At 43.5% G+C, this 25,345-nt stretch overlaps 2 protein-coding genes across 15 annotated transcripts in view; one reads left to right on the top strand and one right to left on the bottom strand.

The window, feature by feature from the left end:
* The window catches only part of HELB (DNA helicase B), a 38,102-nt gene extending 32,301 nt beyond the window's left edge, over positions 1-5,801 (top strand). For 3 of the 5 annotated variants that reach the window (XM_045873022.3, XM_064590936.1, XM_064590935.1), the window contains exons 12-13: positions 610-1,104; positions 4,316-5,801. In XM_045873022.3, the coding sequence (XP_045728978.1) occupies positions 610-1,104; positions 4,316-4,420 (600 nt within the window). In that variant the 3' untranslated portion in view covers positions 4,421-5,801. Of the gene's footprint in view, positions 1-609; positions 1,105-4,315 lie in introns of those variants that run through there. The other 2 variants (XM_045873023.3, XM_064590937.1) reach the window with 2 other exon arrangements.
* A 3,378-nt stretch (positions 5,802-9,179) lies between these two features.
* GRIP1 (glutamate receptor interacting protein 1) overlaps positions 9,180-25,345 on the bottom strand; it is a 661,409-nt gene continuing 645,243 nt past the window's right edge. For 9 of the 10 annotated variants that reach the window (XM_064590931.1, XM_064590925.1, XM_064590927.1 and 6 more), the window contains 2 exons: positions 12,843-12,989; positions 9,180-10,945 (listed from right to left, as the gene is read on the bottom strand). In XM_064590931.1, coding sequence (XP_064447001.1) covers positions 10,718-10,945; positions 12,843-12,989 — 375 coding nt within the window. In that variant the 3' untranslated portion in view covers positions 9,180-10,717. Of the gene's footprint in view, positions 10,946-12,842; positions 12,990-17,522; positions 18,358-25,345 lie in introns of those variants that run through there. The other variant, XM_064590934.1, reaches the window with a different exon arrangement.

Below are 25,345 nucleotides of genomic sequence, written 5' to 3'. Positions count from 1 at the left end.
CTTATTATTGGATATATTTTTTTTTATTTTAAAGATTTTTTTTTATTATTTATTTATTTGACAGAGAGAGAGAGACAGTGAGAGAGGGAACACAAGCAGGGGGAGTGGGAGAGGGAGAAGCAGGCTCCCTGCTGAGCAGGGAGCCCGATGCGGGACTCGATCCCAGGACCCTGGGATCATGACCTGAGCCGAAGGCAGACGCTTAACGACTGAGCCACTCAGGCGCCCCCTCTTATTATTGGATATTTAAGGTGTCTATTTTTTGCTATATAAGTACCAGTGGGGTAACACATGTATACATAGAGCCCATCCGATTGTTGAAAATTCTTTTATTAGGGAAGATTTGGCACTTCATGCCGTCTTTCAAGTTTATTGTTGGGTTTCTACACACCAGTTGTGCATCTGTAAGACCTGAACTTGACCGCATAATTAGGAAATAGGAGTTCTTGGGTAATGAATAAACTGCAACTGTAAGGTGGATTTGGGAACATTCTGGCCAGGTAGCACTTTGAGGACTTCTCTCTTTTCTGTCTTGGTAGACTGTGGCTGTGTGAGGCCATGAACCCGTGATGCCGTATTAACTCTTCTTACCGCATTATTCCCTCCCAGGGGTCTGAGGAGAAGACGGTGGTGTACATGGTTGGGAAGGCGGGCCGTCAGCACTGGCAGCACGTCTATACCGCCGTGACCAGGGGCCGCTGCAGAGTGTATGTCATCGCGGAAGAGTCTCACCTCCGGAGCGCAATTATGAGAAACGGTGTTCTCAGAAGAACTCGCTTAAAACATTTTTTGCAAAACAAGCTCTCCACGAGCTGTGCGTCTCCAGCAGACTTCGCCTCCCTGTCCAGGAGCTCTGGAGAGAGCAGAGGACTGAGCGCACAGGCCTCAGCATCCTCAGTCCCTCCAGTCACAACCACCAATGTGACAGCCGGTGTCCCTGGAAGCAGGGCCTCTGCGGCTGATGACAGGACATTCGCCTTTCCTGAAGGACGGAAATTACCTTCATCCGATGAAGTGGATCCAGAGGAAGATCCATCAGAACTTCGTGGGTCCAAAAGAGCCTGTGGCCTGAGTGGTGTGGAAAGTCCAAGCAAAATCCGGATGGTACGAGTGATGTTGTCGTGCGCTCCAGCTTTAAGTATTGCTCACTTCAGTGTGCTTATGCAGGGCTGTGGGTTTTTTAGTAGTGTGACCCTGTGCTGGAGCACGTAAAACCAAGTGTTTTCTCACCTCTGTCAGCTCAGTGCCTGGTTGATCCTAGCACTGTCTGTCACTTGGCTTGAGGCCAGCACTCCAGGCCACGGCAATCTATTGATGCGCGCGAGGGGCGTGCGGGGAGAAACTGGCCGTCCTGCACCTTCTTTCTGCAAATCTTCCTTATCCCTCTCCCCTCCCTTTGGTGGCCCACAGCCTTACTTTAATCCCCATTCTCCACTGGAGCGGCTGGTGAATTATCCATGATTTCCAAATGAAGTTCCAGTAGAAGCTTAAGGATTGCTTTATGTGCTGGCAAGTAGACTTGTTCCGGTGTCCTGAGGCTTTCAAGGCTGTGACAGAGAGGAGGGGCCACGGTGGGCACCCAGAGGAGAACGTGCTAAGGGAACCTGCCAATGCCAAGTGGAGTTCTAAAGGGAGAAGATACATAGCCTCTGACCCCCCATGGCGTGGAGACAGTGCAGCAGTTCTCTAAGAGGGTGCCCGGCGAACGCAGTGTGTGATGTCCCGGCGGATTAGGCAATCACAAGTATGGAGTGTTGTGGCTGGAGCAGAGCACGCAGGTGGAGGTCGAGCTGAGGACCCTGGAAGAGTCGGGAAGACACAGAGGCTCTTCCAAAGAGATTGGACATTCTCCTGAATGTGATGGAGAACACTAGACGCATTTTAAGAGCTCTGTGAATTGAAATTTATGAAGGTCACTTTGGAGTTTAGTAGATTATGTTTCGGAGGCCGTAGGGGATGAGCTCCTTGCAAAAAGATGATTTCAGTAGCTTGAACAGAATGATTGGGTTCTGAAGTCAGGTAGTAGTGGTGGGGTTGGAAAAGAGATGCTTAGGGGTAGGGGGTACATGGGATTTAATGGTCAGTTATATATGGGGGGGTCGGGCCTGAGCATGAGTCTTAGGCTTCTGGCTTGAGCATCCAGGGGGATCCAGGTACCATTAATCAGGATTGGGAAAAGAGGCCGAGAGACAGGTTTTGTAAGGAAAGTGATAGAAGTAGGCATAGTGAAAGAAAAGTTTTGTTTTTTGTTTTTTTGTTTTTTCCCTTCTTGGAAGTAGTAGGATCCCTGCTGATTCTACGCTTCATTCTGTGCTCCAGATCAGCTCTTTGATGTGGAATTTCCATCTCAGCAAAACATCTTTTTCTGAAATTGACTGTGTTACCTCTTACAAAGACCCTGAGATAATAAGGCTTTTGGCCTGGAACAGAAAATTCCAAAGAAAGTCGTTTCTTGCCTTTTATTTCTTTGCATCAGCATGGGATGGGCTACTTATGGTTCTGTGGTGGTACAAAGAGACAGTGACAGCGATATCCATCTTCGCTGCTGAGCTCGCCAAAGCTTCGAAGCTCTGGCCCAAACCAACACCGCAGAAGGTCTGTGGACACCATGAGTCCAGCGCTGGCTGATGTCACTATCCAAAGGCTCCAGTATGAGCAAAGTTCTCTAACTGAAGAGGATAAGCTTTCTCACAAGGCTTGCCAGAAGTATGTGACATCCAAGAAATCCCTGGAAATGAGGAAACTAAGAATTCAAAGCCTCCGGCCTGATAAATTAGAGATTTCTGTGTCTAGACTTTCTAGTGCGTTGAGATGCGTGATTTCTAAAAGCTCAGATTCAATGACCAGGGCTGTCCCCCTACCTTTCCTGCATATCCATATGGGTACATCAGAGCCAAATCAGCATTTAATTACTGCAGGTACTAATGACAGAGACCCACCTAGATGAAAGCTTTTGCTTTTCTATGGATTAATAGCTTTAGGTTTTGAAAAAAAGCTTTAAAAGAAAATGTCCTGATTTTGCTTTTGTTTTGTTTTGTTTTTGCCTCATGTCCCACAACCAAAAAGGGAAAAACAAAAATATTTTTTTAAGTAAAAGCATATGTATAAATATTCTAAAATTTATCATATAAAGCAGTGATTTCCAGAATTTTTTGAAAGAAAATGACATTTTGTCATTTAAAAAATCTGGGAAGGATGTAATCATAAAATCCCAAATAAAGATAGCTCTTGTATTAGGGTTCTCCAGTGAAACAGAACCAATAGGCTGTGTCTGTATCCCTATATATCTGTTTACCTACCTACCTACCTACCTATCATTTATCATCTATCATCTATCTATTTAGATTTATTTAAGGAATTGGCTCATACTTGTGGAGGCTGCCAAGTCCAAAATCTGCAGGGTGGGCCAGCAGACTGGAGACCCAAAGAGTTGATATTGCAGTTTGGGTCCAAAGGCAGGCAGAATTCTCTCTTTCTGGGAGGCGGTCAGTCTTTTTTTCTGTTAAGGCCTTCAGTTGATCAAATGAGGTCCACCTGCATTATGGAGGGTAATCTGCTTTATTGATCATCTACTGATTTAAATGTTTATCTCTTCTAAAAATACGTTCACAGAAACATCTAGAATATTTGACCAAATATCTGGGTACCATGGCTTAGCCTAGTTGACACATAAAGTTAACCATTACGGTGCTCTAAATTGAACAAGTTTAGCATTGTGAAAGATAAATTGAATTGTGCTTATTTTTCTCATTTCCCTGTGGTGGCAAAACTTTCTCATGACCGTACTGGTCCGTTGCCTTGTACTTGGGAATCACTAATAGTACCAAGGATCCTAGCCTTGCAGTGTTGCATCTTACCACACCTAAGGCTGGCATCATGGATGTGCACCCTGAACAGTCAGTCATACGGGGCTTTGTGCTTAAAACCACTCCATACTTGCTTTAATGTCCTGCACTTGGCACCTTGAAATTCTTACCTTTGAACAAAGGGCCCACATTTTAATCTTGAACTGGGCTGCCAAATTATGTAGTGGCCACACTGTTAGAAATTATATATATGTATACTCATTCAGCAAATGGTCACTTCTTCATGCCTGTCCCAGAGCTGGCTGCTGGGGATACCACAGTGACCAAAAGTGGACAGGATCCCACAAGGGGCTGGCAGCTGACTGCTTGGGTCTGTTCAACTCTTCCAAGGCGGGGAAGGGGGCATGTATTATGTCTTCCAAAGAAGCAGTCAGAGGGAGTAGAAGTACATGGGGTAAACTGACTGTGTTTTCACAAAACTAACTTTATTTTTGTTGTTGTCCTTACAGGTGGAAGAATCTTCCCCACAAGTGTCTTCCAGACTTCAGAATTTGAGACTAAATCGTTTAACCCCCAGGCAACTTTTCATATCCACAAATAATCAAGAAACTTAATTCTGTTTCCGATTGCTCAAAGTAATTACCTCTTTCATTTTTCCTACTCAACACAAAATGAACATCATAGCTTCAAACTATCAAGATATAAAACAGGATGTCTGTGACTGGAGTTTTATTTTAAGATGTTCATGTTAGCATATATTTTAAACTCATTTGATCGGAGAAAACCATAATGATTTCAACATCTGTCATCAGGAGGACTGGTAGCACTGGACATAAATGCAGGCAAAATTTGTTGTTGTTGTTTTTGTTTTTTTAAACTCTGTACTTTATTTTTTTTTATTTTTTATTTTTTATTTTTTAAAGATTTTATTTATTTATTTGACAGAGAGAGACATAGCGAGAGGGAACACAAGCAGGGGGAGTGGGAGAGGGAGAAGCAGGCTCCCCGCAGAGCAGGGAGCCCGATGTGGGATTCGATCCCAGGACCCCGGGACCATGACCTGAGCTGAAGGCAGTCGCTTAACCAACTGAGCCACCCAGGCGCCCCTAAACTCTGTACTTTAGAAAGTGTTTTATTTTTACACTAATGCCTTTATTGACTTCCATGATCACTGTAGGTGCTCTTTGCCAATGGTTTGAAGCCATGGTCCGGAGAAACTGTAGTTACGCCTCCTGTATTATTGACACACATTTCAGGATGTTGGGGCTTCTGCCAGTTGTTCAGCTTGCAACACTGCTGCTCGCTCCGTCACTGCTGGCCGGACCCACTTCACCCGCAACTGTTTTCCTGGAAATTACCTTCAGAGTTGGGAGTATACTTTTTTTTTCTTAATTGGAGATATAATTGACATATAACACTATGTAAGTTGAAGGTGTACTGCGTATTGATTTGATACATTTATATAGTCCCTGTGATTACTAGGTGAGCTTAATTGCATTAGCTAAAACCTCCATCATGTCACATAGTTGTCATTTCCTTTAGGAATACGTTGTTTTGAAGATACTCCACTTGGGAAAATTATTTTCTCTCAGAATGATTTTTATTTTATTTTATTTTTTTAGAGTTTTATTTCTTGTTAAATGGTAAAAGAAAAAGTTGAGAAAAAAATTTACCTGTTATTCCAATATTTGAAAAATAGCCTCACTGAGATATAATTTACATACAATTCACCCATTTCAGGTGTACAACTCAGTGGCTTTTAGTATATTCACAGAGTTGTGCTGGTACCACCACAACGGGTTTTTGAACATTTTTATCACCACCCCCTCCAAGAAACCCTGTACCTCTTGGCTCTGATCCTCTCATCCCCTCCAGCCCCAGGCAACTATGGATTTATTTTGTCCCCATTGATTTGCCTGTTCCAGACATTTCATATATAAATGGAATCATACACTGCGAGGTCCTTTGTGACCGACTTCTTTAACTTAGCAGAATGATTTCAGACTTTCTCTTGTGCTATGTATCAGTGCTTCACCTCTCTCTCTCTCTCTCTCTTTTTTTTAAAGATTAAAAAATGTTATGTACGAAGAGCTAGCATTGTTCCTTTTAGTGGGTAGATGTCTTGGAGAATCCATGCAAGGAATCTCACTCAGTCTAACTTGATGAAGCCTACATCCTTAGTGGAGTGATGGGAAGACTGGCAGCATCTCTGGAGGCTGTAGTTTTGGATCAGACCGTGTCGGGTTGAGCTGATGGGGCAGGAATCAGGAGCCCTGGCTGAATTCTTGCAGGTAGCTACAGCAGAGCTGCTGCTGACCTATCTTGCTCTCATTAGTGCAGTGTAGGCAAAAGACCTTCATCTCCTTTCATTACCAAATAATACTATATTATGTGGATATAGCACACTGAATTTCTCTGTTCATCAGCTGAAGGACATTTGGGTTGTTTCCACTTTTTGGCTCTTATAAAATGCTACTATGAACATCTGTATACAAGTAAAAGTTTTTCTGTGGACATATATTTTAATTTTTTTTTTTTAAAGATTTTATTTATTTATTTGCCAGAGAGAGAAAGCACAAGTTAGGCAGAGAGGCAGGCAGAGAGAGAGGGAGAAGCAGGCTCTCCACTGAGCAGGGAGCCAGACGTGGGGCCTAATCCCAGGACCCAGGGATCATGACCTGAGCTGAAGGCAGCCGCTTAACCGACTGAGCCACCCAGTCGCCCCTTAATTTCTTTTAATTATATACCTAGGAGTGGAATTGTTTGGTCATATGGTAACTCTATATAACCTTTTGAGGAACTGCCAGATTGTTTTCCAAAGCAGCTGCACCATTTTCTGTTTATACTTGGAATGTGAGGATTCCAGTTTCTCCACGTTTTCTCTAACACTTGTTATTATCTGACTTTTTTTATTACAGCCATTCAGTAGGTGTGAAGTGATATTTCCATATGGTTTTTTTTTTTTTTTTTTTTTTAAGATTTTATATTTTAAAAGTAATCTCTGCACCCAATGTGGGGCTCAAACTCACAGCCCCAAAATCAAGAATCACATTCTACTGACTGAGCCAGCTGGGCAGCCCTCCCTCAATCTGGTTTTGACTTGCATTTCCCTTATGGCTAATGATGTTAATTATCTTTTCATGTGCTTATTGGTCCTTTGTATGACCTCTTTAGAGAAATGTCTATTCAAATCTTTTACGTATTTTTAAATTGGGTTATTTTTATTTTTATTATTGAGATATAAGAGTTCTTTATACATACAGGTCCCTTATTAGAAATGTTACTTGCAAAAAAAATAAATTGCCATTCTGTGGATTTTATTTTCACTTTTTTTTTTTTGATGGTGCCCTTTTAAGCACAAATTTTCAGTTCTGATGATGTCCAATGTATCTCATTTTTGTTGTTGTTGCTTATGCTTTCATGTTACATCTAAGGAACTACTGCCTATCCAAAGTCATGAAGGTTTACTCCTATTCTTCTAAGAATTTAAATAGTTTTAGGTCTTACATTTAGCACTTTGATTCATTTGAGTTAATCTTTGTGTATGGTGAAGTAAGGGTCCAACTGCATTCTTATGAATGTGGATATCCAGTTGTTCCAGCTCCATTTCTTAAAGAAACTATTCTTTCCTCATTCACTTGTCTTGACACCCTTATCAAAAATCAGTTGATCATAGGGTGCCTGGGTGGCTCAGTCGTTAGGCGTCTGCCTTCAGCTCAGGTCATGATCCCGAGGTCCTGGGATCGAGTCCCACGTCGGGCTCCCTGCTCGGCGGGAGGCCTGCTTCTCCCTCTCCCACCTCCCCCGCTTGTGTTTCTGCTCTCACTATCTCTCTCTCTGTCAAATAAATAAATAAAATCTTAAAAAAAAAAATCAGTTGATCATAAATGGTGAAGGTTTATTTCTGGATTCTGAGTTCCTGATTCTATTCCATTAATGTTTACATCTAATGTTATGCCAGCACCATGCCCTTTGTTAGCTTTTTTTTTGAAATCAAGAAAAGTGAGCCCTCCAATTTGTCCTTCTCTTTCAAGATTTTTGGACTATTCTGAGTCCCTTGCACTTTCATATGAATTCTAGGATCAGCTTGTCCATTTCTGCAAAATAGCCAGTTGGGATTTTGAAGGGTAATTGTATTGAATCTATATATCTGGGGAGTATTACCATCTTAATATTAAGGCTTCTGATCCATGAACATGGGATGTCTTTCTATTTATGTCTTCTCTCATTTCTTTCAACGGTGCTTTGTTTTGCATTTTTAATTTTTATTTTTTTAAATTTTTAAAAAATATTTTATTTATTTATTTGAGACAGAGAGAGCACAGGCAGGGAGGAGGATCAGAGGGAGAGGGAGAGGCAGACTCCCCACTGAGCAGAGAGCCTGATGTGTGGTTCAACCCCAGGACCTTGAGATCATAACCTGAGCTGAAGGCAGATGCTTAACCTACTGAGCCACTCAGGTGCCCCTGTTTTGCATTTTTTAAATTTACTCCTGGGTATTTTATTTTTGATCCTAATGTCAATGGAATTTTTTTCTTATTTTTGGTTTGTTCATTGCTACTGGATAGAAATACAATTGATCTTGTATCTTTCAATCTTGCTAAACTCATTTATTAGTTTTAATAGGTTTTTAGTGGATTCCTTGGGATTTTCTATATATGAGGTTATATCATCTGCAAATATAGTTTTACTTCTTTCCAATCTGGATGGCTTTTATTTAATTTTCTTGTCTTAAGGCTCTGGCTAGAAGCTTTAATAAATTGTTAAATAGAAGTGGTGAGAATGGACACCCTTGCCTTGTTCTTGAAAATTTATAAGACCTGCAAGATAGTCTGCAAAAATGATAATGTTGGGACTACAGCATAGTTGTTTTTTTTTTTAAAGATAGCACACATTAAAATTTGCACATTTTAAATAGTTTATATAAATGTATTTCATAGAATACATATGATGTTCTCTGAGGGCAGATATTATTATGATCCTTGAGTTGAAATCTATCTTTGTTACCTAAAATAAATGTATAATTAGTCTGGAATATTTCTGTCTACAGACTGTTTTAGGACTTAAACATATCTTTTACATTTGGTCCTTACAGCAGTCCCAGAGTGCAGATATGACCTTCGGTACCACAGGTGGGGAAACTGACTCACAGTAACTAAATTTTATACCACCAGTGAGTACCACAGCTGGAATTCAAAACCAGATCTGATTTTAAAACCCATGTTCTTCCCATTCTTCCATTCTGCTTTTTAAGTTTATGGCAAAACCTTTCCTCTTTAGAAAATTCTATAACAAAAAGCATTGTGTAGGACTCATCTAGAATACTAAAATATAATCAAAGTACCAGAAAAACTGCATATCATAATTTTTGGCTTTTTAAAATCACTGTTTATTCCATTTGGTAGGGGTTTTTTTTTTCCATACAAATATTTGCAACAATTTTGAATTCCCCAAAACCATACATAGACGATAAATACCATGCTATTAAAGTATTAAATTTGTACAAAAATACTTTACAGCTTAATACTTGTTTGTTACAAATAAAAATACATATTTAAGTGACTCATGATCTTTTTTTTCTTTTAACATGATTCTGCTTTATACTCTCTTGCCCTGGCGGGTTGTGAAATATGATTGAAATAATATATTTCTCTGCACAAAAAGAAAGGTGAGCTTTTTCCTTAAACAAAGGACACAGTGTTCAAATGCTTTACCTAAGCAGTTGTTGGAATCCATTGACCAAAATGAAAATGTTTGGAAAATAATCATTTCAATATGGAGATTCTACAATTAATATACAGATCTATTTTTTTAAATATTCACCAAATAACAGTTATTAGCGTAACTATTCAAAAGATCTGAACAAATGAGAACAGTTGCTGACAAACATCTTAGAAGCAACTGTCACAGTTTATTGCTTTGAGGGATGGTAATAATTGGCAATGCATTTTGTGAAAAATGTATTTACAATTTCAGTAAAGTAGCATGGCTCAGAACAAAAGATAGTCCAGTGTCATCTTAAGGTACATGTGCTGTACACCCCTCTATAACCAGTTTTCAAAACATGGCAAGCAAGATGAGTTTGATTTGCCTATCATTAAGATAAACCTCATTTTAATAGACTTCATTCTCTCTTAAATTCTCAGTCTTGAATTTTAAAAATAACTAATTCTCAGTGTTACTAAGCACTCTAATTCATTATCAGAGATTTGCAGCTATTAAAAGTGTGTCCTTAAAAAAAAAAACAGGTCACAAGACATATCCTGTTTGTTAATTTGTTGCATAGGGAATAGCATACATCTTAGTTAAAATCATTCCTATATCGGGGCAAAACATTTACCACCACCTATTATGGTCTCCTACGTGCATCATCGCTGAAACGTTTTAAGAGAATAATGTTACACCTGGACCCCTCCCATGGCAGCAGTCCCAGCCACGTCTCAAACTCCCATTTCCCCTAGGAGAGCCAGCTTTGTGACAAGCCTTGTTGGTCAAGTTCTTAACGCTGACGACTTCATAGTAAGAAACTGATTTCAAAGTGAATTAAGGAAATTGTCATAGAGAATATTTTCAAACAGACATCTCTCTTTTTAAAAAGTGATTGGAAGATGCACTTGTAAAAAATTTCCTCTGATGTTAATTGGGGGGAAGGGGCGGCCTATATATTTTTCTTTTTCTCTACCATTGGGCCCGGCAGCGAATGGCCGGCCATATACCATAGCATCACCAAGAAAGAAACCTCTTCAGCCTGAAAGGGGAAGCGAACATGAGCCATGAGAGAGATTTAAAAGACCCCTGTGCTTGCAGTTAATGCCACGTGATATCTGTGCTTTAAATGCCACAGAAATCTTAAAGGGATTTTTTAGCACCATGTAGATATTGTCTTTTGTCCTGCTTTATAAAAAGCATTGCTATAATGTGTTAGTGGGTTCTCGTATCTCCAAATTACCACCATGACTAGGCTGTTGGAAAAAAGCACTGTTCTGTTCACTCCATTCTCCTCCTGGTAGAGTCTGTTCTATAGACTTCTGTGAAGCCAGTGGGTTTCTACTAATAACCAAGTCCAGCTTATTACCAGATTCTGCTATGAGGGGCACAACAAGGCAGCAGTCAAAGTCTCTCGTTCGGACATGATTAACCTGAAAAATCAAGAAGAGCCATTTTGAATTATTGTTTTAATTCTCAACACCCAGACTAACCCTTCTGGTGTAACAGGTGTCCTGAAGGTACCTAAACGAGCAGCCTTACACTGAGAGGTCTATCTCTTCTCTGACCAGGAGGTGGCCCTTGGCTGACTTACTCTTTGCTACTAAATCATAAAGTCCTTGAGAGCAGGGAACAGGGACACATCCCAACATCCCCATGCTGGGCAGACTGCCTCGCTCATGGCAGGTGCCCCAACAACTGAACGTCATTGCTAATTTCCAGATGAGGTAAGTGAGGCACAGAGTGGTGAAGAGATTTGCCTCAGAACCGAGTGGCCCAGCTAGGAAGTGATCCCAGGCAGTCTGGCTGACTCCGAAGCTGTGCTCTTGACCATGGTGTTGAACTACCTCTCAGAAGTGAGCCCATCCACCTCCTCAGCTTATTCATGTGCTCATCTTCGTTCATTTCTCCTTATTCTTCACCAACGAGGGTTTTTCACCCCTCTACAAGCTGCTTCCACTCTTTGCCTTTCATTCTCAATCTTCTCACATCTGGAACCTGACACATTGTACAGTTGACCCCAAATGTCCAATACAGGAATGGTGTCTCCAGGTCTCGTCCACTTTGGTCTTTAGCCCTGGCCGCACTTGACACCCACTCATCATCCTGAAAACTCTCCTTCCTCGGCTCTTTATGACACCACTTTGTTTTGATCCTCTTACCATTTTAATTCGCTTTCAGTTCTTTCCTGCCTTTATCTCTTCCTGTCCTTTAAATTTGTTTTTCTCAGGATTCTAGCCTTGGTTCTCTTTCTCACTATAAGCGCACCACAGGTGACTTTATCCAAACGCATGCCTTTCAGTGTCCTAAATCTCCTAAATCTGGCTCCAACATCTGAGCAATGGATCCAAACTGCCCTTGCCTCACAGACTGCTCTGCCAGGAAGCACTGAAGGAAAAAGGACTCAGGTCTGACACAGACATCTGGTCTCCTTCCCTGGCGTCTCCCTCTTTCCCATTTTACTCCAATCCACCTGTAGTATTATTCTATCGTCTCTCTAAATTACAAATGATGTCCTTATTCTGCTTAAGAAATTGATATACCTGAGAGTAAAGTCCAAGAGCTTTCTCATAGCATTCAAGGCCCTCGAGTCTGAATCCAGTCTACTTTTTATAGCCTCAACATCTGTGGAAGCAGGGACAGCACAGTCCCAATTTAGAGATGAGGAAGAGCCACATAAAGGTTAAGTAACCATAGTTATTAATTCAGCAAATATTAGAGTCTCTACGAAAAATGAAAGCATCCCATAGTGCCAAGACCAACTGTTCTGCCATAGTAAAAATGATCACCAGAATTTGTTTTAAAACTACTTAATTGATCAATGAGAACGTGCCTTGGTGAAGGCGTGTCACTTCATGTACAGCCTCATGCTCTGAACATCAGACTCATTCCAGCTAAACACACTCTCAAGACTGATGTCAACCCTCTCTTTTTCCTACAAAATGCTATTCCTAAAAACTGTATGTAAAATCAGGAATTGGCTGGGCTCACTGAAACTATTCCTGACCACGATCGCATTCCCTTCGCTAAACAAGGTTTGGCTTTTCGCTTTCAGACAATTGTGTGAGATACTGAGATATCAAGTACTGTATAAGGGGAAATGGGAGCATAAGGTGCCAGCACTGTTCTCAAGACGTTTATAATCTGTTGGGGAATATATACAGGGAACCAGACAATTTCAATAACTGGTAAATTCTACCCAAGGAAAAAGTTTCTATCCCATATAGGAGGGGCCCCTAATCTCGTCTTGAGGCAAAGAAAGATGGGTAGGCATTGATCGAGTAAGACATTGAGAAGTGAAATCAATCAAAATGTCACCTGCGGTCTTACCTGTAAGAGTCTATCATAGGGCTTTAAGCCACCGAGATCTCCTGGCCCAGCTGGGCGAATATTTTTAACATACACTCCTTTCTCCAGCAAGCCATCTGCTACACTGAACCCAAAGTCTTCCATATCAGAGCTCTTGTACAAGGTCACCTGGAAAGTGAGAGAATGTGAAGGACGCATTCAGCTTGGCTGCGGACTTTTGTGTGTGAAACTTCTTGTCCAACAATCTTTTCAAATTTATTTACTCAGTAACATAATAGATTTGTAATATATTAGGCAGCTCCCCACGCTCCTGCAGCTTTTTCCCCTTCTCTGAAAACAGCCTTGGAATTTGCAAAGTCCTGCCCAGAACTGAAAAGGAAGGAGAAGGCCAACTGCTAGAGAAGGGAGGCAGCCCGTTGCACCTGCTGGGTATCAGGACGAAGCCAAAGGCCTTTCCTTCCTGCCCACCGTGCCTGATGCTGCGCTGGGTACAGTGCTCAGCATATCATCCTCCTCTGAGCAACTGCCAGCCTGGAGTCCGTCATTTTATTTGCTATGGTATCCCGATCAGAATGTTAGTACTGACAGCAAACGGAGTTAAAAAACCTGAAAGTGTTCTTGTAACCAACACCTTGCTCTGGGGTCCAGCGTGAATAGCAACCATGCTTTGGTTTAGCAACTCAAGTCCTTCTTCACCCTTCTCGGCTACGGGCCTCACTGGTTCCCTCCGCTCCTACGGCCACCCGCCAGGCAAAGCTTCCCCCGAACCTCATGCCTCCAATCTGACCACCTGCAAGAGTTAGTCTGAGGTTCAGACATTCAGCCAATCATGCATACATTCACCAACTGTGTACCGAGTCCCGACCCTGTCCTGAGCATGGTTCTGGGTGCTGGGGAACAGCAGTAAGCGCGCAAGAAAAGGCTGCCTTCCAGAGGCAAACACATTTATGTGTAACATTTACTGAGCACCCGCTGTCCTGGCCCCGGCCAGGTGGCATACTCAGCACTTGGTCCTCGTTTAATGTTTTAAGCTGGTCACTGACAATCACTAAGTTTTGCCCGATGCCCTCTGTATAAGCTGATGCACTCTTCAAGCACTGATCTGGGCTGATATATTGTTTTACACTAATTGTTTTTAAAAAAGATTTTATTTTCACACAAATACATGAATATGTTCTTGTAAAATAGTAAAGACTTCAGGGCTACAGAGGGCAAAAGGTCAAGATAAAACAGGTCTATTTTTTATACCCAGTTATTTTATTTCAGAGAAAGAGGGAATATTGAAGGAACTACAAAAAAGTGGTGTTTGTGGTTTTTATTTTACTAGGCTGAGAGTTAAAATATCAAGCTGGCCGAGTCTGTACTATTCACCAGGCAGCCCTCATGGTTATTGCCATATGAAAGGTGAGGAAATTCAATTTTATAGAGGTTGGGTCATTCGCCCAAGGTCACAAAGGTAATGAATAGTGGAACCCTGTCTGTCTGATTCCAGACACTAAACACTTAACCATTATATACTACTGCCACTCAAAATGCCTTATTTCATAGGTTGTAAGATATGCTTTATTTTTTCATATTTCAAAATTTCTGAAATCAGGTGTGTTTCATAATCCATGGCACCCTAGATCCTATGAAGTAAGATATATAAATATTCTACCGCTACCTGCCTCTTTCCTACAAGTGCCCTAGAAGGGGCCAGAATTTTGTTGCAACTTTGCTTTTTAAGAGGAAAAAAAATGTGCCTTGCCAGTTAAAGTGAGGTCCTGACCAGAAGCATCACCATTTCTCAGGAACATGTTAAAATGTCGAATCTCAGACCTTGCCCAGACTGATTGATTTGGCACCTGCAGATCCCTGGGGATCCCCGTGCACGGTGCAATTGCTCTGTGTGGTCTTCTGCATACAAGGGGGCTATTACATGCTCTGAAAAGAATCGAGGGAATTAAAGTTTAATGGGATGATACTCTTTGCAGGCTCATTCTGTCATTGTGTGTATGTCAATGTGTGTGCGCGCGCGGGTGGGTCTGCATGTGCGTGTGTCGCTTAGTAAAACCCAGCCCCCCATCCCACATGCACCCTGATAATGCACGGGGAGAGAAGTAGGTTAAACTGCATGAGAGAGTTCCTTCCAGACCAAAACTCCTCAGGAGGTGAGGAGGAGTCTTTACTGGTGATCTAGGCTCAGATGGCCTTAGAGAGTAGATGGAAGATGCACCCAGCTCCCAAGCTCCTTGAGGTGGGGAAAGAATCTTTGTTTAGTTCACTGATATCCTGAACCCCTAAAACGGTGTCTGCCACATAGTAGGGTTAGTATTTGTCGAATAATGAAATGACTAGGTTTTTTTTTTTTTATTTGACAGAGCTGATTTTTTTTTTAAATTAGTTTCAGAGGTGGAGTTTAGTGATTCATCAGTTGCATACAACACCCAGTGCTCATTACATCACGTGCCCTCCTTAATGCCCGTCACCCAGTTACCCCATCCTCCTCCCCACCTCCCCTCCAGCAACTCTCAGTTTGTTTCCAGTCAGAACTGGCCAAGATGCGCTGTGAGTGAGAACTAAGAGAGATTTAATTCAAGCTGTGCCCCATCCTGTCGCCCCCCAGGGCTCTGCTGGGAATTTGCAAGGTGCAGCTGCAGGGTAGCGGGAGATGGCTGGGGCCCGGGGCACACGAAGCTCCAATGGCGCCACCGTGTGGCCATCAGAGGTGAGATAACGTGCGACGTCGCCGCCAGGCTGGCTCTGCCTAAGGGCTGAGGAAGCTCCATTCTTGGACAGGGAGGGAGGTGGGAAGGAGGGTCCTCCAGCAGGAAATACTGGACTTCTTGCCAATAGGTGATTAAAGCCTGTGGGTCTTGAGGGAGTAGATTAAAAAGCAACAGGATGTTACTGACTCTATCAAGTCTGTGGAGCAGATCATACAGACAGGGACATGAAAGCTCATGGAGGGTTAGAAACTTGTCCACAGAGAAGTTTCAAAGTGGTTCAAACCCAAGTGGTAGTGACTGTGGAGCTCAGATATTCCCACGGCAAACTTTCTCTTTACCTAGCAGGTGGTTGCTTAATGAGCACTCATTACAGAGAAGAATTTTGAGGTCCCTCTATAACTATGATTTGGCCTCAGGCCATAGGACAGGAAGAGTCCTGCCCCTTTCCTAAGGTGACACGGGTGGTTATTGGAGAGAGCTAATTAAAAAATTTTTTTTTAAATTTCCACTTTTGTTGAGATATAATTGACATACAGCTCTGTATAAGCTTAAGGTAGACTGCATCATGACTCGACATATATATATATATTGCAAAATCATTACCACAAGTTTAGTTAGGAGAAAGCTATTTTTTAATGAAAAAACTCAAACGTATTCAAGAGTAGAGAGGCTAGAACAAACAATGAATCCCCATATGCTCATCACCCAGATCCAACAACCATTAAGAGCTTGCCCCACAGGCTCTGTCCCCTTCTTTCTTCTCCTTTGGGGGATTATTTTAAGGCAAATGCCAGTCCTTAAGTAATTTACTCCTACATACTCCTTTAAGAGATTCAGGATGAACCTCTAAAAAAGAAAAATCACTCTTTTTACATACCTCAAAGTCATGAATTCATTCACAAATTCACCCTGATGCCCTGATATCCTCCAATACCTAGTCCATAACAAAATGTCCCTGATTGTCTCAAAAGTGGGTTTTAGAATTGGTTTTTTCAGATCAGGATCCCAACAAGGTTGACATGTGAGTGTGGGGTTTCTACTTGTCTTCTTGTCTAGAGCATGGCCCCATGCTCCTGCCTTATTGCGGGAACTGTATTTGTCCCGCACTGCGTTCGTCTAGTCCTTGCGTCCCTCTACATGGAAGTTACCCGGGGTCCTTGCCTGGAGTCAGGGTCAGCTTTGTGGGGAGGGGTGTGAATGGATCACAGGTGCCACAGGGTGCTTCCTACGACATCACATCACTCAGTGTCTAGTCGTCCCACTCTGGGTGGGTCCAGGGGAAGACAGCTTAATGCCTTCATTGTAAGGTTCCCCATCAACCTCTTATCTAAATGTTTTTGACCACTGATGACCACTGTCTGAATAATTTCATTAGGGGCTGCAGAGTGATAGTCTTTTTCTAATCCTATACTACCTTCCACATTTGTTAGCTAGAATACTTCCGTAAAGAAGAACTCTCCTTTCTTCAAACAGTGCTGTTTGGTTACTTTGATGTGCACGTTGATCTGCCAGAAAGGCAGAACGAAGGCTAATTCTTTCCCTTCGTTTTTAGTACAGGGTGTTAGTGCACTAGACACTTCTAATGGCGCCCCAAAGACATTTTTGTGGGGGGGGGATGACTTTTGTAAAGTAAAGTATCACTATGAACATGTGGGTTTACATACAGATGTTGTATTTCAAGTAATTCCATCATTATTCTTTTGGGTGCTCAAATTTTCTCATCTTTGGTCATGGGGGGATCTTTCATGTTAACCTATGTGTCCTTTTGATAGGACTCATTTGTTTTGACAGCCTCTTTGCTTTCTGGCTCAAGGTATCATGACTCATCATGAATATTTCCTGCTTCCAAGCTGGAAGCAGCCACTCCTCCAAGGTCCCTTCATTGGAGGAAACATTTTTGGTTATACTCTAGTCCCTTTCCTCCCATCCTCATGCTCCTTTCTCAAAGGAAGGAAGAGAGGAATGGGGAGGGAAGGCCAAATTGGAGAAGGAGGGAGGAGGAGGAGGAGGAGGAGGAGGAGGAGGAAGCAAAGAGCTAACGGGATTGGTGATAGCCTGCCATTTGGGGGCGCTCGTTACTAGTAGATGAAGTCTCTGTGCTCAAGGTCGCTCCTTCTGTGCCCCTCTTTGGCTTTGCGCCTTCTCTGTGGGATTTCTTGTCCTCCTGCCTCCTTTGCATCTTTGTTTCTAGTCGTGTTCTCACCATGTGACAAGGAGCCCACCTGGGGCGGGGATGTCACCGCTCCTGGAGGGTGGTGCCTCCTACTTCTCTCTGTTCCACTTGCAGCTAGGTATGGGGGAAGGTCCTAGAGACCCTGTGCTAATGGCTGGATGGGTAAGCCGACTGGCATCTGCTGCGCAGCCCCAGCCGCGCTCCTTCAGTGCTCCCGAACGTGAGGGTCGCAAGGCCTATGGCTTGCAATGGACATGAAGAAGCCTGCTTCTGTCTTCGATCTAAGACAGGTTTTCTGACACAGTGAAGCAGTATCCTTGCATGGGGGGGCGGGGGGGGGAACATTGGGTGTGGGCCTAGAATAACAGTGAAGTTCTTCATTGCTCAATTGGCCTTTGATTCTTGGATGTCAGCTCCATAGCCAGAACTCGGGAGGGACACCAAATGACGCCAACACCAGCAGGGGTGACATAGTAACCAAAATGTTCGAGTTGGATGTCGGCCGGAGCAGGTGAACAGATTAGCTCATTTAAGGTCAGAGTTGCTGGCCAAGAGGAGTGGTGTTTCAGAGCCATAGACTGGATGGCAGTCTTCAAGATGAGAGGCGAATCAGTGGTTTACATTTGAGACGCATCTGTTTCTCTGGAAAGACTTCCTAAGGTTAGAGGAAACTGAATTTTAATAGCCAACTCTATGGGTCTCCTGGGGAGAGCCAATAACAAAAAAGAAATTATTTTAAAGTGACACAAAAGATAAGATGCCAGGAATCAATAATTCACAAAAATGGGGTGTACAGCTGCCTGCTCTCATGGCCACAACAGTGAATTGTACCATGTCGTCGCTGTCCTCCTGCTTGCATGGAGATCGGTGGTAGTTACTTCTGATTTATTTCCTGTCCAAAGAGAATTCGAAGGAGTCCAAGGTTTAAGTCACATTTTTTTTTTTTTAAGCCACAGATGAATTCCTTACCCAGGCACTTTCCTACATATGATTGCTTTTGAACTCTTAGCAGCTCTGTGCAGCAGAATTATTCCCTTCCTGCTAATGAGAACATGTCTCTTTAAAGAAGTTGATGGACATACTTGTCTAGTTGGAAGGTATAAGCTCTAGGAGGCAGTGCTTGAATATCTGACCTCATTTACTGTGTTCCTTCCACTAAATCATGATTTTTTTTTTTTTTCTGGACATATAATCTCTTAGCTGGTCAGGCAGTCTTTATCCATTCCCAACTGCCCAACAGGTTAAGATGAATAATTTATCATGTCTGCTGTATTTATTCTGATCCGAGCCCCTTTGTGGTTTTCCATGGACATCTGCATAAACTCCTGCTCCTAGAGCTCTTCGTGGTCCACTCTGGCTCATGTGAATCAAGATTTTTCATGTGGGGTCTCTAATCTGTGCTAACCAAAGGATGCAGCCAGGGAACCTGGACTATGAACCCAAGGCTAGACTTTTCTGTTCTAAAAAGGGCCAGTGAGCCTCTTGAAACATAACTCTGGGCAAGAATACGGTTCTACAAGGCTCAGTTCAATTTTAACTATTCTCCAGCACATACTGCAATTGCTTCTAACCCTCCTGGGAACAGAAGCTTTAACAGGAGGCCCCACAATTCAAGTTGTGCCTTGTTTTATATTTCTAAGCAAGTCTATTCACATGTCTGAACAATGTCCTCAAGGCAAAGATTAGAAACCTAATGTTTCTGTTTTCAGTTTTGACACATGTGAAAATCTTTAAGCAGCCAGAAGCAATTCTCCCCCTTTGGATTTTAAAGGCAATTGTGTCTACTATCTTGAGCAAGTCACAGCAAGTGATGGCTATCCCAGAAGCCATTTCTAAGCCCTGTCAGCCTTCCTATCAGTTCAGGCCCTGGCCTGATGGCCTTAAGGGCCAAACCAACACCTATTTCTCCGAGATGGTGCTAGTTTCCCCAGAAATCACCAGGCACTTGGATTCATTCTTACAAATACCACTGGGGTAGCACTCCTCCTTTAACCTTGATAATTCAAGTAACGTTGGCTTTGAGGATAACCCTATACTCCTTGTGGGGCTGGAAGAAAAAAGAAAAGGCATGGCCTTCCCAGCTGCATTCTTCCAGCCCAAGAGGAAGTGATTTCAGTTTATGCCACTCAAATTGGGCTTCAAGACAAACTGGGTCAGGAAAGGCAGCTGCTGCCCGCCTGTCTGGGGAGCCTCGTTGGCGAGGGGAGAAAGGGACAGTTGCTCCCGACACTGCGCCCTGCTGCTTCCGGGCAAGCGTGTGGCACCACGGGCTTGAAAAGTAGGGGCTCGACAAGGACAGAGTCAGCAGCCTGGATTCTGGCTCTAAGTAGGAGCAAGTCAGGGCTGACTTGGCCCTTGGAGAGCTGAGTCCTAAGCAAGGGAGCGTCCCAGTTCTAAAATCTGAGGTGGATATATGTGCTGCTTCCCCAAATCATGTTGGAGCAACTGCACCTCTCTCCTTTCACAACACATCAAAGAGGAAAGAGCTAGATCAGTCTCCAGATTCTCCAGGAGATCAGACCAAGCCATGGGCACCTTGGTCACCTAGTTATTGCCAGCTCTGCGGCCAGAGAAGGCAGTTAGCCGGGTTCTAACAGGATGCCTGGAGGCCAGCACCGAGGAAGTCACAGACAGCTATCAGGAAAGTCAGAGGCCTGTCTTGGCAACACTCCACAAGAAGCTGGACCAAACCGGACAAGCCCAAGATGGCGGATGCCATGACAGGAAACCCCTGACCAAGGAAGGAAGGAAACACATGAAACTCTGCATCTCCACCCCAAGTAATGAATGTTTCGCTCCTTGTTAACAACTGTCAATAAAAGACAGAAACCCAGACTCCAGGGTGTGCAGTGCTCTCTCTCTCTCTCTCTCTCCCCACCCCCTTGAGCTTGCCCAATCTCACATCTCCAGAGTATACTTTGACTTTAATACAGTTTAGTGTTTGTGTCACTTGCCCACCATGATGTGTGTCTATCCTTGAATTCTTTCATAAGGAGACCAAGAACCTTTGGCAACATCTTTGGGATAAACTGAGTCGAGGCCTCAGGGCCCAGGGTCTCTCTCCCCAGTTCACCCGGCAACCCTGCCCCCGGCCCTTCCCCTTGTCGCAGCCACTGCCAAGCTAGTCGGCTGGCAGAGTCTCTGTTCCAGGGTCTTTCTCAGGGCTGCCCACTGGTACTCAGCACCTGCTCGCTCTGCTCCTGCTCCTGCCTTCAGTCTCCCAGGTCTGCCCTGGCCTGGCTCTCCTCCAGTTCTTGACGCTTCCCAATTCCCTCTGACCCTACTGACCTCCAGTCTCCTCAGGTCTGTGGGCCTCCTCGCTCCAGGGGCCACCTGCCTTGCTGGGTGGGAGGCATGCCCTCCGCTCACGCCCTGGCCTGTGGGAATTCAGGGCCAGGCTTGTTGCCATTCAGGAAGGATGACAAGTTACATACAATGGACCAAACCCCTGCTGCACTGATTGCTGACGGTCTCAATTTTATTTCCTCATTCCAGGTGTTGCTGTGGTCAGACACTCCAAAGATCCTCAGAACAAGGAGAGAGCTCTGTGTCTATCTAAGGGAAAGAAAGAGACAAGCCCTGGGCAAGACCATTATCAACGTAATCCTTACAACAGCCAGCGAGGTAAGAGGACAGAGCAGTGGGGAAGGAAGAGGGCTGGCAGGCTACTCTCCAAGGACCAGGGGAACAGAGTGACCCTCAGAAAGCACGCCACTTGTAAGTGAACATCCTATAGATAATACAATATCTTACAACCTATAAATGAACATTTGATCACCACAGAGAGACATAAAAACATCAGGAAGAGATGAATGATCCCCGGCCAGAGCTAGACTTAAGGGAAGCTATTAACATCTCTGAAGAGGCGTGGTGGTGGATCCTCAACCAAGGGACAAGATGAAGATCAAAAACTAAGAAGTAAGGCACACTGGAGCCCTGACACTGCCTGAGGGTCATCTGAGCCTGGGGGGCTGCAACTTTGTTGGGACTTACCTTTCTAGTGCTCAGAGCTCGGACCCTGCAAAGGCAGATGGCCACTTGCTGAAAAGTAGTAAGATGCAGACTGAGCTCGGCCAGGGAGAGTTGCAATGAAAAGATGACCTCAAAGGCTTGGCTTTTATTTCCCTATAAGTCACTAGGCAGCTTTAATCCTAACTTGGAAATCTTATTCTAGCATTCTTGCTTTTTCTCCCCCTCACTGACTGAGACTTATCACCCCTTTGAACAAGCTTTATCATCCCATTGTCCTTACCCTTCATAGGGTTAAACAAGCATATGAAAATTTTAGACACAAGCCAGTCATTTTTATAAGAATTATATCGGGGTGCCTGGGTGGCTCAGTCGGTGAAGTGACCAACTCCTGATTTCGGCTCAGGTCATGATTTCAGGGTGGTGAGATCTAGCCCTGTGACAGGCCCCAGGCTCAGCAGGAAGTCTGCTTAAGATTCTCTTCCTCTGTCCTTCCCCCCTCTCAAATAAATAAATAAATCTTTAAAAAAAGAATTATATCTTTTACATTTTGAAAAGTTTGTTTTCACAGAATCACAGACAAAGGAAGCTGAGGGAACGATCCAGTTTACTCATTTAAAACATACATGCAGACTCCAACCCTTATTCCACAATTCCACGTTCCCCCAACAACCTTCTGATGATCAGCTGGCCCCGGTTCTACAGGGAGAGCATATGCCCATCAGACTGCGGCAGTGACTGGTAACTGGGCACGCATCCATCTGTCTGTACACAGATTCTTAGTCCGGTTTACTTCTCCATCTCAGGGGCTCTGAGGCTGAATCTGCTTTTTAGGCTGGGAGGCCGTGGAGACCTCATGTTCTGGGTTTCTGACACTGCTTGGCTGAGGCAAGACTCTGAAGGACGGTGACTTCCCCAGGGGAAATGCTATTTGTTGAGGCTCCTCTCCCGAGCAGGGTCCTGCCCCCTCCTTTGCTAAAGGAGAAAACCAAGGTTCCGAAAAGGGACGTGGCTGATGCCTGTCAGACTGTGACCAGACCTCGGTCTGCCTGACGACAAAGTCTGTGTTCTTTCTAATTTACCCCTCCTTGCCTGGAGGAAGAGAAACTGGGGCTAGCAATGAAGGGTAGGCAAGAGCAGAAGGTGCTTATATTCAGTTTGTCATTTTTAGCTTCTTGGGACTTCCACAGTAAGACAATTCGACACCAGCTATTTGGAGAAGGTCGAGGCCTGCCATGAGGACTCGTTTGATCTTGAGTACCAACTCCAAATGTCTGGTGAAGAAAGACGCATGTGTCTGAATAAGATACGTTCTTCTAGTTCATATTTCCTCCTAGGGCTGAGCCTCTCTTCCTGACTTGGGGAGAATATTGCAAAAGAAGCTTCCATTAGGCATTGAAAGTAACACTCCTTACAAGGACAAGAGCAACTTTCTCATATCAAGAAAAACAAAGCTCCCTTCTCAAAGCATTCAGATACATTGAAAATGCAAGGTGAACTTGGCTGGGGAAAAAGTTGAGAGTAGCCAAAGCTGCTATGAGAAATAAAGGGGGTCCTAATAGATGACTTCAATGTCCCAGGGTCATGCCACCAGCAGCCATAAATAAACAGAGATGCTGAACAAGGAATTTTAAAGCCTTTCTGTAAAATGATAAATACAAATAGCTGGATACAGTTAAGGAATATAATTTTATTTAAAAACACAAATGACAGGGCAAAAGGAAATGTCCAAGTGTTCTGAATGTGGGGAAACTTTCTACTCTACAGAAAAAGAAATCTTTTTGCTTTAAAGTATGCAAAGAAGTGAAGCTAGACTTCATCTCAGAAGTAGATCAAGTGGACATAAAGGATATTTAAGCAGCAGAAGGGAAAGAAAGTGTTATCAATGAACTATAGCTAAGATCACACTCCTTATCTGTAAAGAGAGAGAATCTGTGATAAGCTATAGTACAAACCAGAATTCATTTGAAAGATAAAACCCAGAACCTGCAGGGCCAAAGATGCAACCTCATTTCCTTTTTCCCCTGCCACCCAGCTGCTGCCAATGATTTCACTGAAACAGAATAATCACCTCTGTTAGCAAAACCTAAAGGAGGTTTTTATGCCAAACTACTAAGGGAGTAGTCTGCAAACTTTTGATTGAGACCCATTAATAAATTTTGAAATCAGCTTAATATGATAGTATTTGAAAAAAGAACAAATTAAAAATAGAAAATGTTTGACATAAACCATGCAGTCAAGTTTCAGATTCATTCCATCTATGAGTGTGGATGTTTGCATGTCCTGAATTGTGAGGTAAGATGTGTTTTAGATCATCTCAGCCAACAAATACTCAGTAGAGGGGACCTGAGTGTCACTTCCCTGTGACCCCCTCCGCCACCATCCCCTCATCCCCTACTAAATATCAAATCATCTTGCCAATTCTAACTCCCTTTCCCACCCACACAGCCAAAAAAGGAAGTGGGGCTGTGTTTCTATGTTTGTTCCAAGTGTCATGAGGGACAACTAGCTTTTAGAGTTCAGGAGTGGATGTAGACAACTTGAAGGAAGACTTGCCCAGACCTGGAAGGGCCTCAGACACAGCAGATGATGTGAAATGAAAGAAAACCATATAGATCCTGACCTGAGCTTGGGACTTTCTGAAGGTCTGAAGAAAGAGAAGGAATGGCAAGGAGGACTGGATGGAAAGTCATGGGTAAACAATGGAAAAAAGCTGAAACCCAAGATACTGGAAGATAAGCCCACACTGTATTCTTCATGTTGGAAGATGATGTTAGTAACCCGTCATCCAGAGATGGAGATGCTTTTGCTTTTTATTTTTTTCTCTCCCGGAATGAGGATGGATACTTGCCCATTCATTCACATTCTCTGGATCCAGCTTCTCATGAAGCATAGTATGAGTTTGTAGGTGCTGGCTCAGACATGACCAGATCTGCCACCTGCCCTCAAGGAGACAGATTTCACCAAGTAGCCAACAGCCATGAGAGAGATGGCAGCCGGAAAATGACACCAGGCCTGGTATGCTATCGACTTCATCCGGCCTCTCCACCCTGGTCTTTGCAGCCCCTTGGGAATTCCTCCACCAGATCCACTTGGAAATGGCCACCAAGGGGGCTCAGGGAACTGAAAACCAGCCCTCATTCCACTCCTCAAGCTGTGCATCCAGCTTGGGATTATCTTCAACTTGAAGAAGGAATGTTTTTCTAATTCCTTGGCCCTTCTCCATGCCACCACCCACCAGAGTGCCTTTCCCTCATTTTTACAAAGGAAAAATAAGCTAAAAAAAAAAAAACCCTATAAGCTAGTAGCACCCCACTGGGAGGACAACTCAATTCCATCAACAAGTCACTGTTGTTTTTTTCATGGAGTCAGGCAATCCTGCAGTGTTCAAAAGTCACCCACGTGCAGGATACGGGCACAGCCGGCAGTTCAAGTGACTTTTCCTTTCATGCACTTCAGCACTGGAGAACGTATTTAACAGCCAGCATGTGGATGGCCTGACAGAAGCACTGAATCACTTACCAAAGGAAAAGATACCCGGGATGTGAGCAGACACCACTCCCAGAATCCCATGTTGCCAGGCTGCACACTCCCTGGCTGCCTTTCACTTCACTAGATCTTTTTTTGTGTGCCTTAGGATGCCCAGGACACCCCCTACTTTTGAGAGTCCTATT

The sequence above is a fragment of the Mirounga angustirostris genome, unplaced genomic scaffold, assembly GCF_029215605.1.
Source record: "Mirounga angustirostris isolate CCGP_5_RB_7025 unplaced genomic scaffold, mMirAng1.0.hap1 SCAF_5, whole genome shotgun sequence".
In the NCBI taxonomy this organism is placed as follows: domain Eukaryota; kingdom Metazoa; phylum Chordata; class Mammalia; order Carnivora; family Phocidae; genus Mirounga; species Mirounga angustirostris.
This window is presented reverse-complemented; position numbering and strand designations above follow the sequence as displayed.